The following is a 14874-nucleotide window of genomic DNA, read 5'->3' as shown; positions in this document are numbered from 1 at the left end:
TTGAGTTTATTATACCTCAACTCATTTGAAATTATAAGAACGCATTTTTTGTATTTATTATCAAATCTAATAAGTTAATGGCTGCATATAAGCATTTTATAATAATTGGAAACTATTTCAGGAAAGTTTTAATTTCGGGCTGGGACCTTCGGTAATTTAACTTCTACCGAAGCATTAGGAAAAGGATTTTGTTTTGCTTTGCGAGTCGCGTTTGGTAATCGTATTATAGAGTAAGAGAGAGGTCCGAGAATCGACATCGTTCCTTCTCACTCCCGAGATCTACAGAAGCTTGTCGAAGAAGACCGATACACGTATGTACCGGAGGAAGAGTGTGTGTGCAATGACTGGTGAAGCATCTCACGGACCTAGCAGCTACTTTTTTTGTGTGGGAGCTGCGTGCGCAGCAGACGGCGTGGTGGGGACGAAAGTCCGTCCACGATCTGGCTTCACTGACTTCACTTGGCAACGCTGGCGCCGCCTACCGGCAAGGATTGCTTCGGGACACGGCATGAGCAATTTCCCCCCTAATCTTACATACTACCCTATTCAAGTGAACTGTCAAGAACCAAACTTATTAAAAAATTGTCTGAAAAAATTAAGAAATTATTCGTATATTTTTATACGATGGCTGGATTAAATGTTATATCTGCAAGCTTGGATGATATATAACATAATAGCTGATCTTGCACTTGCATGCTATTCATATGTATTTGCTAATTATACATGAACTTTTTAAACAAGTATCTTGTTACATTCATGACTTAATTATTTTACTATAATTAACGTTGAGTAAATGCTCTTATGTTATTTTTCTTGATTTCCATTGTTACATTAACGAAATATTAACTATAAATCAGCTATTATAATATAAATATAAATGATTTAATGAAAATATATAAATACGTATTCACGATACATTAGTTACTATAAATGATTTTAACTATTAATTTTTCCCAACTACCTTCTATAAGATAAAATGTACATTCATTGACATTCTAGGCAAAAGACAAAATTATATGACCATTCCTACTTCAATAGCAGTGCTTAATATTACGTGTGCGAGTTCAAATATTAACTGTATTGTTACAGCTGTTTAGAGTAGCATACTACTTAAGTTTAAACACTGAATTTAAACTTATTCTAAAATAGTTTTAAATGAATTGGTAACTAAAAGATTAGATTAAATCTCCTTATTTTTGTAAAACATCCTCATAATAAATATATTAATGGATAGCTTTTAAAAAATTGTTTATGCGAAATTACCAACATCTAAACTTTTTTTGTCAAATGTTAAAACGATGAGAAAAGTAGTAGTCAATTCCAATTTATTATACAAATTTAAGTTTGACGGAAATTTCGGTATCTTCTTTGCACTAACTAGTTGGCGGTGGCGGTGGAGGAGGCTGCGCTAACAGAGTGGGCAGTGTATTTAGGTCAATGCCTGGAGGAGCAGGGGTTTGTTGCTGTGGTGGAGGTGGTACCGGAGCTGCAGGAGGCCAAACTGGTGGCTGCCACGTAGAGAAACCAGGTGGAGGTGCAGTCCCAGGTGGTGGTGGGCGCATTGGCCCCTGCTTAAAAACAATTTAAATTTGAGCTTATTTTTATTAATAATTAATACCTCCTTATTCTGTTTTCTTTCTGTCAGAATAAATATATATTGCTTCAATACCTGCTGGCCTTGTTGCCACGGTGGAATTCCCATTCCGGGAGGTGGTATTTGTGTAGGTGGCATTTGCCCTGGAGGTGGTGGTTGATTATTTCCTGCCATCCAAGGCATAAGAGGAGGAATATTAGGCTGACTTGTGGATCCTGGTGGTGGTGGGGGAGGCTGCATAACACCTGGCGGTGGTGGCATGCTTACCGGTGGCTGCCATTGCATGTTCATACCATTTACATCGCCCTGATTCCACGGAGGTGGCGCCATCCCTGGTGGTGGCATCATTGGTCCACCTTGCATCATTTGTGGCGGTGGATGTGCTGGAGCAGCCATTAAGGCACGTGGTGCTTGCTGCCTGAATTTTTTTAAGTAATAATGCATAATTTAATAAAATTTAACAGAGGAATTCCATAAGAAACTAAATTACCTATCGAATAGACCAGGATAATTAGTATTGGGATTAGGTTGTCTTGGCTGACCCGCTTTTGATCTATCTGGAGGAGGACCTTCTCCCAATTCAGCCATAAGAGACATATATTCTTCATCAATCTTAGCTTTATCTCCGGCTGCCCCCATTCCTCCCATTCCTGTAGCAGCTGGACCACCTTGGCCTGGTCGCTTCGATCTACAGTCTCGAGCGATATGTCCAGCACCACCACAGCTCGAGCAAACAATATTGTTAGTCACGTTTGGCTTATCAGGACACTATAAGTATACAATCAATTCACATTTTCTATTACGTAGATATCAAACTTGTTTATAATTCATGAATTATACAAACCAGCCAAGATTTATGATCAGAAGCTCCACAATTAGTACAGCGAGGTCCATCGTTTTCACGTAATGTACCGTTTAACAAAGCTAGCTCGCGCAACTGGTTACGCCGCAAATCATTCTGACCTTCGGGAACTTCAACACCTTGACGAATTATTTCATGGATCTACAAATATTTTTAAACAATCCGGTATTAAAGATAAAATTATACTTTGCGTAAATTTTAAAATATTCTACTTAAAAATCTTACTCTTTCCACAGCTTTCTTTACAGCATCCACATTATTTGCAGTGATATAAGCATGTAAAGGTTCATCTTCACCTGGCAAAGGTTGGCCATCTTTCCTACCAACTTTACCTTCCTTTACAGATCCTTTTCCACGGATAATAATTTTAGCTCCAGTTTCTTTCTCCATTGCTAGCAATAATATTGATTAATTAATATCTTTTGATAAGGTTTAGAATTTTTATATAATCATCAAATGAATAATTACTAACATTTTAATGTATTACCACGTGGTCCAATAAGCAAACCTACAAAGTTAATGTCAGGATGTTCTTCCTGAGGTATCATTACCTTATCATGCACTCGAATAATTGGTGGTCTAGAATTAAACGGAAATTGCTGTATATTTTGAAAGACGATTTTATATAAGCGAAGTGCAAAATTTGCTTAAAAATGCGTATCTTACTTATAATCTGGGGGTGGCTTAAATTCAGGATTAATTTTCAAGATTTTTTGTATCAAATTATGACGTTCTTCTTCCAACTTGCGTCTTGTACGATATTCTCTCGTGTTCAACCGTTTGCCGTCGCTACTATATATTGGTTCTGGAGATGGAGACCTGAAAAAAAATTAGATCATATTCGTATGTTGCTTAAATCAAGATGGTACTAGCGTATAAGCAGCCTGAGACTACTATGGTTGTGACTTTTTCCAAAAAAATATATTTGATTTATCAAGAGCAGCAAATAGAAATTTTTTTTTTTTCGATACAAGGTTCTAGTTTGGTTATTTGGAATTTTCTTAATTTGCTTTGCAAATAAATATAAAAAATAACCCCTACAGCCTGAACAGAAAACGACAATGCTGGAAGATTGTGATTAACAATCTAAAATGAGATAATAAATAAATACATGTGGTTCCCACCAAACTAAAGTATTGGTACGAAGTGAGAAATAGAAATCATACTGTCATAAGATGTATAACAGTATTTTATATTTATTATTCTACTAGTAGACAACCACCGGAAGACTGCACATTTGTGCAAGGAAGATATTGGTTTGATGTCAGCTGCTAAGATAAATCCTGCGGTTATTAAGAAACATTTTTTTTGATTAGTTAATATAATAAAATCTGTTATGCTATGCTGTATAATACTAAACGAAACACAGTGATATAACGGTTCCAGCTAAAATCAGATATAAGTTAATTACCTATTGGAGTAAATGATTTGTTAGAAGAATTATATGCATATCTTTAAGTTGAACCTGAAAGTAACGTTACGTTGATCGTTACAGTAACACTCTTACGTTACCAATTATAAGAATTAAACAATATATAATTTCCTGCAAACTGCTCCATAAATGTTTAATTAATAGTTAATAATTTGCTGTTGTTTATTAATGGAATTAGTATTATTAGTTTATAATAAATTTACAATGCTGTTCAAATTACGACAGCCTATATAGTAAAGAAGACACCTGTCTGGACAACCAATACCTTATAACTTTTAGTATTGCATTAATTAATTTTCTTCAAATAGATATTAATAAAAAATATATAATTTACAGAGACATGTAACATTTGGACATTTCTAGTATAAGTCATAAGAATTTGAACTTAACCATTCTGCAGATAAAGGAACTAAATAATTAACCGCTGAACATTAAACACTGTTACTCTATTAATGTTTTCCCTTTAAAACAAAACGTAAACATTTAAAATATTTTGATGCTTGTGATTACATCTTTAAATTGTAACAATGTTTAATATAAATGAATTAATAAAAAAAATTTATTAGGGCAAACCAATATTATTAAAATTCATCTTCTGTGCTGTATGATAGCTATATTCAAGCCCAAAATTTCAAGTAGACATCAATCAAGTAGTATCCCATATTAATGAAATTAGAGCCATTTAGTAAATTAAAGTTTCTGACCAGTTTATCAAAATATGGGCTGTTGTATGGTCAGTAGACATGTATCATAGGTATTTAACAGTCATTTTTCATATGTAAGTTTCAAACCTTTCCTCAGGATTAAGTGGAATTCCAAGATCCCCAGTGCGTAGTTTCCTGCTGATTTCCTCAATTTGCAGCTGAACTGTAAACCAACGGGTTAGAGGGGGCAGAAACCCCTACAGTTAGACATTGCCAATTTGGTAAAACCATATAGATTTAAAAATATAAATATATCTGAAGGATGTAGGGTAATATTATTTTTTAAACTCTAAGCTACTTTCAGAAAATCATCTATTTTTGTAGAAATAATTTATATAAAAAGTAAGATTTATTCTCAGCTGATTCCTGTTGATTAAATAGTTATTTTTTTTTCTTTTTTCATAAATTATTTAAAATATAAAACATTTTCATTTATTTTTTACCGTAATTTATTCACCCTTACCTAAAGAAATTAATAAATTTTTCTTTCACAATACCATACATACTTACATTATTAGTCATCTATTTTACAAATTAGTTAAAAAAATAGCACAGAAGCAAAACCAGTAAATTATTCTTTGCCCTTGTATCTCAGATGAATAGACATAAGTTTAACTTAAAACATATATTATAAGAAAAATAGATAAAGGAAACTTACAGAGATAAGCTTTTTCTTGTTCAGGAGTTAGGTTTGTTGGTAGTACAGTAGGCATCCCTGGTATAAATGTTTTGTCATGCTCACTACCTCCCCATCTAGATTTCCTCCTCTTCCTACGTTCCTCTTTTGATTCTTTATCTTCTTTACCTTCTCCTAGATGATATTCACAATAAATACAAGTAACATATACAAATTAAAAAAATTTTATTGAAGAATAATATATTTTAGACGAAGTAACTTTAGTACGTAGTGAACGGATAAGTAATAGTTAAAGGTAAGAAGGATGATAGAAGGAAGACACAAAAATGACAAGTCAACGAAAAATGCAGTTTAAATTAAATACCTTCAGCTTCCCGTTTTCGTATTGTAGACGAGTGGTGTGCATTAACTGGTGCCCCATTAGCAATTGCAGCACTAACCGCGGCAGCAGCCGCCGCGGCCGCCGCTGCTGCTGCATTTGCACTACCAATGTTTTGCTGAGCATTTTGTAAATAGCTAGGATTTAGCAATGATGTAAAATTTCGGGACTGATTCATCGCAAACTTCCACCTAGGTTCTGCACTTTTAGATGACTAAAAATAATCGATTTCAAAAAGATAGCTTAGAAAATTACTTGTATCCGACCTATAGGACCAAGTACAAGAAAATGGCGAAATAATGGCGACGATCAAACTTGTTGGAAATACAGTATACATACACAATTTACTTCTCTCCCGTATATGTCCAGCGCATGCGCAAAAAGTAACTCCTACCACTCCTTTAACCGAGGGGTTATCCGGAAATGACGTCAATGAATGTTTATTTTCAGTGCTGTAGTGGGATTCTGTAACTCTTAGCGACAACTTTCGGTATCGTTAAGTCCAGTTACCGACAGAAATCGCTAAGTGCGATTCTGTAACTCAGAGTCAGCGATGATTGTCGCTTGTAATGTCGGTACTGTCGGTAACCTACCGAATCCTACCGAATAAACGTACCTTTCCTTTTTAAGAAAACTCTCAGTTCAATCTTAGTTAATCGACGGAGTTACGAACAATTGAAGTTAATATAAATTGTACTAAACCGAATCATTTAGCTGAGAATTGATATTTCACTGAGTCTTTTATTGAAAGGAAAACTAATAATATCGTTATAACTTAACAACGACCGGGATAGATGTCGCTAGAGGTTCAACGGTACTAATATAAAATTTATCCGACGAATAACTTTAATAAACCTTTGCTTTTCCTTGCACGCATTCCACCAAAAACTCACAATGCTCGTAATAAATAATATATACCACATCAACTATTATATTGTGAGTGTTTTTGGCCTCAAGTGGGTCAAACCCCTTAACGACAACTGTCGGTATCGCTAACTACCGACAGTTATCGCTTGCGCTAACGAATGAGCGATTCTGTAACTTTAGTTTTACGACAATAGTCGGTGCAACTCATATTTGTACGATAACGATAAAATTCGTTAAGGTTCTAGGGAAGTTGGTAATATTGGTGTATTTAATACCAACCGAAATAGGAATTTTTATGTTACTTGACTATATCAATTTTGACTATAGCAATTCTTACTATAGCAAAATTATCATATTTTATTTAAAAGAAGTATTAAAACATAAGTATATTTTAATTAAAATAAGTATTAAAAATTAATGTTTTAACATTTTTTTGAGTCAGACAATGTACAGTTAGTGCCTGTGTGCTATAGTTAAATAATACAATTAATTCTATATTTTAGAGAAAACCTCTGCATATATACATATATATATATATATATATATATAGTTATTTTTAAATATAAAAATTGGAAAAATATTAAATTTTATTTCCTATGATTTTTACTGTAAGCCTTAATTTATAAAGAAAATTTATTGTAACTACTTTTTTGTGATATCTAAATATTAATTTAAGAAATATTTGTGACATTTATTATATTTACTTTCTCGGTAAACTTCTACCGACGCCTATCACAGTCGTCGTTAAGTTAACGATAGAATTCGTTAGCGACCGCCATTTTTAACGACAATTATCGAAAACTTTGTTACAGAATCGCTCTTAGCGATATCTCTCGGTAACTCGATTCAATTACCGAAAGTTGTCGATAACTAGTTACTGAATCCATATAGACGGAAGTTACAGAATCGCTCTTTTCGTTACTGCAAGCGACAACTATCGGTAGTTAACGATACCGATAGTTGTCGCTTGCAGTAACGAAAAGAGCGATTCTGTAACTTCCGTCTATATGGATTCAGTAACTAGTTATCGACAACTTTCGGTAATTGAATTGAGTTACCGAGAGATATCGCTAAGAGCGATTCTGTAACACAAAGTTTTCGATAATTGTCGTTAAAAATGGCGGTCGCTAACGAATTCTATCGTTAACTTAACGACGACTGTGATAGGCGTCGGTAGAAGTTTACCGAGAAAGTAAATATAATAAATGTCACAAATATTTCTTAAATTAATATTTAGATATCACAAAAAAGTAGTTACAATAAATTTTCTTTATAAATTAAGGCTTACAGTAAAAATCATAGGAAATAAAATTTAATATTTTTCCAATTTTTATATTTAAAAATAACTATATATATATATATATATATATATATATATATATATATATATATATGTATATATGCAGAGGTTTTCTCTAAAATATAGAATTAATTGTATTATTTAACTATAGCACACAGGCACTAACTGTACATTGTCTGACTCAAAAAAATGTTAAAACATTAATTTTTAATACTTATTTTAATTAAAATATACTTACGTTTTAATACTTCTTTTAAATAAAATATGATAATTTTGCTATAGTAAGAATTGCTATAGTCAAAATTGATATAGTCAAGTAACATAAAAATTCCTATTTCGGTTGGTATTAAATACACCAATATTACCAACTTCCCTAGAACCTTAACGAATTTTATCGTTATCGTACAAATATGAGTTGCACCGACTATTGTCGTAAAACTAAAGTTACAGAATCGCTCATTCGTTAGCGCAAGCGATAACTGTCGGTAGTTAGCGATACCGACAGTTGTCGTTAAGGGGTTTGACCCACTTGAGGCCAAAAACACTCACAATATAATAGTTGATGTGGTATATATTATTTATTACGAGCATTGTGAGTTTTTGGTGGAATGCGTGCAAGGAAAAGCAAAGGTTTATTAAAGTTATTCGTCGGATAAATTTTATATTAGTACCGTTGAACCTCTAGCGACATCTATCCCGGTCGTTGTTAAGTTATAACGATATTATTAGTTTTCCTTTCAATAAAAGACTCAGTGAAAAATCAATTCTCAGCTAAATGATTCGGTTTAGTACAATTTATATTAACTTCAATTGTTCGTAACTCCGTCGATTAACTAAGATTGAACTGAGAGTTTTCTTAAAAAGGAAAGGTACGTTTATTCGGTAGGATTCGGTAGGTTACCGACAGTACCGACATTACAAGCGACAATCATCGCTGACTCTGAGTTACAGAATCGCACTTAGCGATTTCTGTCGGTAACTGGACTTAACGATACCGAAAGTTGTCGCTAAGAGTTACAGAATCCCACTACTGGGCTTCCTTGACGTTAGCTATAATTCACTCGTGAGCCTATCTCACGAGTCGGTAACGTAGGGATTAATAATATCCACTGTTCGGTAGCTTTTATGTTCTTTATTCGGTATCTCGTATACGTAACGGGGAACTTCGTTACACATTGTAAACTACAGAAAACTCAACATAGTCAAAATGAAGATGTGACTCTTACTTGAAAACCTAAATCATCCATATCTAAAACAATCTGATCCCATAAATGAGTTTTCTTTTTAGGATGTTCTAAGGAATCTTTATTTGCATCATATGATGCTAGCATACATAATATTGCATTGTGAGTCCATTGAGCAGCTGTAAAACAATAATTATAATAATTTTGAGTATTTATTTAAAGAAAGGCATCTTATAATAATTATAATAAATGCCAACTTTAATTAGGCATATATATTAATTTTAATTAAATGATTTTCATATTATTTAGTTTAGTTAGAAATGCACTTATATTAAAATATAATTAAAGCATATTGATAATAATATCTTACTTATTTTATTTGAAAACTCCATGGACTCCATTGCCTCCTCCATATTTCAAACTGCTTAAACTTAAACTATATAAACACTACTGCCAACCTGAAGACTGTTCCGACTGTGTACATACATAATTACAGTATTTTTCTTTTATTATGTTGATATTAGTGACATTTAACTCTGAGGATGCTTACGTTCAGTGATCTGATGCGGGTTAGGGTTAGACCCAGTTTCAGAGCTGCAACTTTCGAAAAAACTCTAGATGGATCCGAGTCTAGTGAGGAGGCTTCCGCAAGTGGATCTGATCGGATCCGGGTTAAAGGGGATTAAGGTAGGACGTACTCAGACGTGATCGAAATTCAAAACAGCATTGGTAAAATTTCAATAAGCAAATAAAGGTAAACTTAGTTATAAACTTTTATTATTAACATTTTATCACGTAGTTTTTTAATTTCATCAGGTAAAAATAAAAAATTAAGAAGAATTAAATTATATTTAAAATGATAACCTTAATCTTATTTTTATTGTATTTAAATGGCAATAAATTTTCTGTATATTTGCAATTAATTACTAAATTTTTTCAGAAATAAAGATGGATCAATACTACGCTCACAATAGATATGTAGGTATGTAAAGTTTAAATGTAGTACAGAATACTAAAATAGTAAAGTATTCAGTTTTATTAATTATACTTTAAATTCCTGCACAACCCAAAACATTGGAGTGAAAAAAGTGTATTTGCATTAATTATTAAATCTTAATTTCATTAGACTTTATTAAAAGGAAATATTTTAATTAATACTTTCTTTTTTTTGACAGATCTGAATAAATATTCCTGGACAATTGGAAGCACAAAATTGTTGTTGGAACATATAAGGAAAAATAAAAATATAATACAAAATAAAAATATTGGTCAAAAAAAATTATGGGAGGTAATTGCTGCAGAATTAGGTAAAAAAGGATATTTAGTTAATGGCAAGCAGTGTTCAAATAAATGGAAATCCTTTAACTTGTTGGTAAAACCTATTGCTATTGGTCACTTGTCCGTTTTTGACACTTCAATCACGTCGGAATACGTCCTACCTTAACCCCTTTAACCCAGACCCGATCAGATCCACACGCGGAAGCCTCCTCACCAAATCCGGGTTAATCTAGGGTTTTTTTCGAAAGTTGTATTACTGCGACTGTAGTAAACCCTAACCCGGATCAGATCACTGAACGTAAACATCCTGAACTTCTTAGGGCGAAAACACACGAATCGACGTAAGTGAATCAGTGGACGTAACATGAACTTAGTTGAAGGCACACGAAAACTTAAGCATCAACGGACTTATTGCAGCGGAAAAATATTGTCCATCTAGCGCACTGACTCACATTAAAATTAAATTAATTTTTAGTATACGTACAATCTATATTGTAAGTAATATTTCAATAAAAAAGTATAAAATAAGTTTTTAATTTATTTATGGTTTTACATATGCTATAACACAATAAAACATTATGATCACTACAATTTCTCATTTTAGGTTACAAATTGAAAAATACAGAATATATTGTTATTTTAAAATATGACAATTAAAATTATTGACTTGGGAAAAATACATTCTATTAGACCAAAATGCTAGGATTTCTGCCAAATGAATACTGTGAAGAATTTGTGCAAAACATATTGATTATTGCATTTTAACTTTGCAGAATGTGTTTCTTCAACAAGAGTTGTTTTTAATATCAGCATATCGGCATATCTGGCAAACTAGGAAAAAATTTTGTATAATAGCATCGAACTTGTTGGTTTATGTCAATTTTCCATACGCTTGTGTATGCCAGCATCTGCACTTTTTCCTTTTCCCTAGGTGCTTAAAACGGTCGCAGTTACAATTGTAATTAATATTTCTTAATTTCTTTGCACAGCTAAACATTGTTTATAAAAAGTTTCTTAATTTACACTGTATACAAAAGTGATTGCACTTTTTGAAATGTCAATTTGATAATTTTTATGTAACATTGTTATCTAATATCTATATTTTCCTTATTTTGATTTAAAATTTATAGAGATATGGATCACACAGACTATTGCAGCTATTATTACGATGATAATGATGATCCTGATGAGCCTATAGTAAGTAACGACGTTGTCGAGCATAATAATAATGTAAAAGATGGTGATGAGCTCCTAATAGACTTATACAAAGAAAGATCTTTTTTGTACGATAAACGAAATAGAAATTTTAAAGATATAATTATGAAAACTAATGCATGGACAGAAATATCTAGGATAATGACTGATATGCAGAAAGGTTATTATATCAATTATAAATTAGACTAGAGATTACGTATTTCAGTTGTTTCATATATTATTCTATTACAAGCATTAATAACAATGCTTCTGTAGTATCTTCTTTTAATTTTAGATGGTATGTATACTCCTGAATATTGCCAAAAGAGGTGCAAGTCTCTTCGGGAGCAATATAATAAAGAAAAAAGAAGAGTTTTGAAAGATTGTAAAAGTGGAAGCGGAACACTTAAGCGTAGTTCCTTTCGTTACTTGGCTCATCTTTCATTTTTGGATAAAGTAGTAAAAGGAAGAAGGTAAAATAGTTTTTTTAAAATTGTAAATATATATTTTGATTAAATTTTTTTTAGAACCTACACAAATTCTGAAATCCCGAGTTTTAATATGAATATTGATAAAAATAATGAACTTTGTGATATGGAATCTGATATTCTGAATACAGACAAAGATAAAGAAAATGAAACCTTAAGTAAGCCGAATGTTGAAAACAATTATTTGTTAAACAAGGGACATATTCCAAACAGAATGAAGAAACGCGAAATAGAGAAAACGAAAACTCTGGAAAATACATTGTTACAAATGGGTCAAGCAATGTCATCCTACATGGAAAATAAGAGAACTGAAACATGCAATGTTGATGATGCTTTTCTACAGTATTTAAAATTGCAATTTGATTCTTTCTCCGAGAAAGAAAAACTGCTTAGAAAGAAGATGATAATGGATGCGTTGATATCACCAATTTCAGAAAATATTTAAATTATAATACTTCTTTCTTTACGTTACAGAGTATTAATAATTCATTTGAAATTTACTATTTTTTTTCTTTACGCATACTTAGTATTTATTATACCAAATAAGACTAGAGCTACAATGAATGCAATGTGATAACAATATACACACCTATAGTACAAAAGCGATCTATGCACTAATGTGTACTTTTTTTTAATCGTCATGCATTTTTCTTTAATGGAAGTTCATATTCTTATTTATTCGACGTATTTTTATTTTGAGAAGAATACAAGGATCTCAAGGGTGATGTGCATTTATTATAAGAAATTATACATTTTTCGTAAGATTCTATATTTTTCGAATGGAAGATTATATTTTTATTTATTCGATATAATTTTTACTTTAAAAATTGTTTTATATTGAATATCTAACATGCTGTACTTACATGATTATTAATGGTTAATATAAATTCAAATAAACCAATGGTATTAAAACTTAATTTATTCTGCTATATTCATTTTTCACCTCAATTGATCTTTTAATACAACACTTTTTTTAATTTATGAAAATACAGTGGAACACAATCATTGGTTAAAACTAACTTTAAAAATATATTATTGAAAAATGTTTTCATTACTAATAAGTATTGTGTATTATATTAAAAATTTATTAATCAAAATTTTTCTTTGATTAGGATTGATTGCTTAAAAATTATGTGACAAAAAGGAAAGTAGTTACAAATTTTCAATATGTTTTTTTATTCATTTATCCATATAAGTACCTCTTTTAACATACTCATCTTGCCATTCCACCTGACCCTCTTTAGATTTAAAAAACAGTTTTAAATTAGTTCTTTGTCTTTCACCAGACAATACATGATTTTCATTTAATATTTGAAAGTTTCCATTAGGAACTGTCATCCAGGGTGGATTCTAAAATATGTACAAAATAATTAATAATTTTGTACACCTATTATAATTGATTTTATTACTTACTTGATTCAGTGGGTAACTTGACTCATTACTGACGTTAATACTGTAACGTTTAACTCCCATTTTTTGCTCCTCTTTTAAGACATAATTATGTAAACACACTGATGCGTTTACAATTAAATCTGCAGTTTCCGGAAGAACTGTAATGGCAGTATGAAGGATTCTCCATTTATTAGACAGAATGCCAAAAGCGCTTTCTACTGTAGGCCGGGCTCGTGAAACTCTGTAATTAAAAATTTTCTCGTCGTACGTAAGATTCTGTTTTGAATAAGGCTTCATCACTCTAGGCGATAGTTTAAAAGCATCATCTGCTACAAAATAATACCACGTTTTCAACTGGCTGTTAGGAAGACATATTTCTTCATGTGGTAAATGGAGTTGTTCATTTTGCAAATTAATCCCTATATTTGATTTACTAAAAACACCTGCATCATTCATACCTGTAAATTATATAAATTCACGTTTCTACAATTTTGCCTGACACATTGAATTATTATTGCTTACCCCCAAATGCTCCTATATCTACTAAGGTGAACCTATATAAATGATCGGCAACAGCCATCAAAATGATGCTAAAATACTTCTTGTAGTTGAAGTATAAACTTCCTGAATTAGGTGGGGCGCGTATACGAATGTGCTTTCCATCAATGGAACCCACACAATTCGGTAGATTCCATTTTTCCCAAAAACCGTCGGCACATTTTTTCCAATCATCTTCACTGGGTGCAAAGAGATACTTTGGTTGTAAACATTGTATTATTACTGTACAAACCTCTTTAACAATTTTTCGTACGGTCGACTCACCGACTCTAAAAGCTAGAGCAATAGTGTTAGGTGAATTACCAGTAGCAAGATATCTAGAAACATATTTTTAAAAACAATATATTGAAATATCTTATATATATATGCATTATAATATATACAAATATAGACATACCTTATAGCAATTAATAATTTGAATTCAGGAGAAAATGCTCGCCAATTACATTTTTGCAAATGCACTTCAGTTATTTTCAATAATTTTTTAAAATGAACTAAAGTCATTCTGGTATAACGGTAGAAGCCGTCTGGATTTTCCTTTAGTTCAGCGAACAGATTATTATAGTCCCCTTTTGCAACTCTTTTCATGTTTATTGGGCTAATCAGCCATCTTCTATGGATCCATCTTTTCTGTTTCGTTTTTCTTAAATACAAAATCCCCAATGCTGACCAAAAAGTCATTAAAAAGAAAAGAATACTGTCCTCATTACACAAACTACTGCAATTATCCATATCGGTATAAAATTAATTTCTCAGTGAAAAAACTAATAATATTACAAACAACTCTTGTTGAAGAAGCACATTCTGCAAAGTTAAAATGCAATAATCAATATGTTTTGCACAAATTCTTCACAGTATTCATTTGGCAGAAATCCTAGCATTTTGGTCTAATAGAATGTATTTTTCCCAAGTCAATAATTTTAATTGTCATATTTTAAAATAACAATACATTCTGTATTTTTCAATTTGTAACCTAAAACGAGAAATTGTAGTGATCATAATGTT

At 31.7% G+C, this 14874-nt stretch overlaps 3 protein-coding genes and 1 long non-coding RNA gene across 5 annotated transcripts; 2 read left to right on the top strand and 2 right to left on the bottom strand.

Moving 5' to 3' along the window:
* Nucleotides 1-410: 410 nt before the first annotated feature.
* LOC136781667 (splicing factor 1-like) lies at nt 411-5959 on the bottom strand. Of its 2 annotated transcripts, none has more exons than XM_066740597.1 (10): nt 5594-5959; nt 5251-5403; nt 4680-4755; nt 3123-3275; nt 2929-3035; nt 2682-2848; nt 2439-2597; nt 2085-2362; nt 1670-2012; nt 411-1568 (listed from the first exon to the last, which is right to left on the bottom strand). In XM_066740597.1, the coding sequence occupies exons 1-10, from the start codon at nt 5784-5786 to the stop codon at nt 1374-1376; spliced, it is 1824 nt and encodes a 607-aa protein (XP_066596694.1). In that variant the 5' UTR covers nt 5787-5959; the 3' UTR covers nt 411-1373. The 2 variants fall into 2 exon arrangements, with proteins under 2 accessions (XP_066596694.1, XP_066596693.1); XM_066740596.1 differs by having other exon boundaries at nt 447-1571.
* Nucleotides 5960-9652: 3693 nt separating this feature from the next.
* LOC136781898 (uncharacterized) lies at nt 9653-10400 on the top strand. Its single transcript, XR_010824029.1, has 3 exons — nt 9653-9713; nt 9900-9941; nt 10135-10400. It is a non-coding gene; the product is annotated as an uncharacterized lncRNA (long non-coding RNA).
* A 659-nt stretch (nt 10401-11059) lies between these two features.
* On the top strand, nt 11060-12442 carry LOC136781883 (uncharacterized). Its single transcript, XM_066740892.1, has 4 exons — nt 11060-11195; nt 11368-11612; nt 11727-11904; nt 11959-12442. Exons 2-4 carry the CDS (start codon nt 11372-11374, stop codon nt 12362-12364), a joined length of 825 nt encoding a protein of 274 aa, XP_066596989.1. The 5' UTR covers nt 11060-11195; nt 11368-11371; the 3' UTR covers nt 12365-12442.
* A 656-nt stretch (nt 12443-13098) lies between these two features.
* Nucleotides 13099-14457, bottom strand: LOC136781829 (uncharacterized). The gene is made up of 4 exons (XM_066740833.1): nt 14267-14457; nt 13834-14186; nt 13333-13769; nt 13099-13269 (listed from the first exon to the last, which is right to left on the bottom strand). The coding sequence occupies exons 1-4, from the start codon at nt 14455-14457 to the stop codon at nt 13099-13101; spliced, it is 1152 nt and encodes a 383-aa protein (XP_066596930.1).
* Nucleotides 14458-14874: the final 417 nt, after the last annotated feature.

Source organism: Prorops nasuta, unplaced genomic scaffold, assembly GCF_024137725.1.
Source record: "Prorops nasuta isolate Cenicafe-Biocafe unplaced genomic scaffold, Cenicafe_Pnas_1.2 PNAS00024, whole genome shotgun sequence".
Lineage (NCBI taxonomy): Eukaryota > Metazoa > Arthropoda > Insecta > Hymenoptera > Bethylidae > Prorops > Prorops nasuta.
This window is presented reverse-complemented; position numbering and strand designations above follow the sequence as displayed.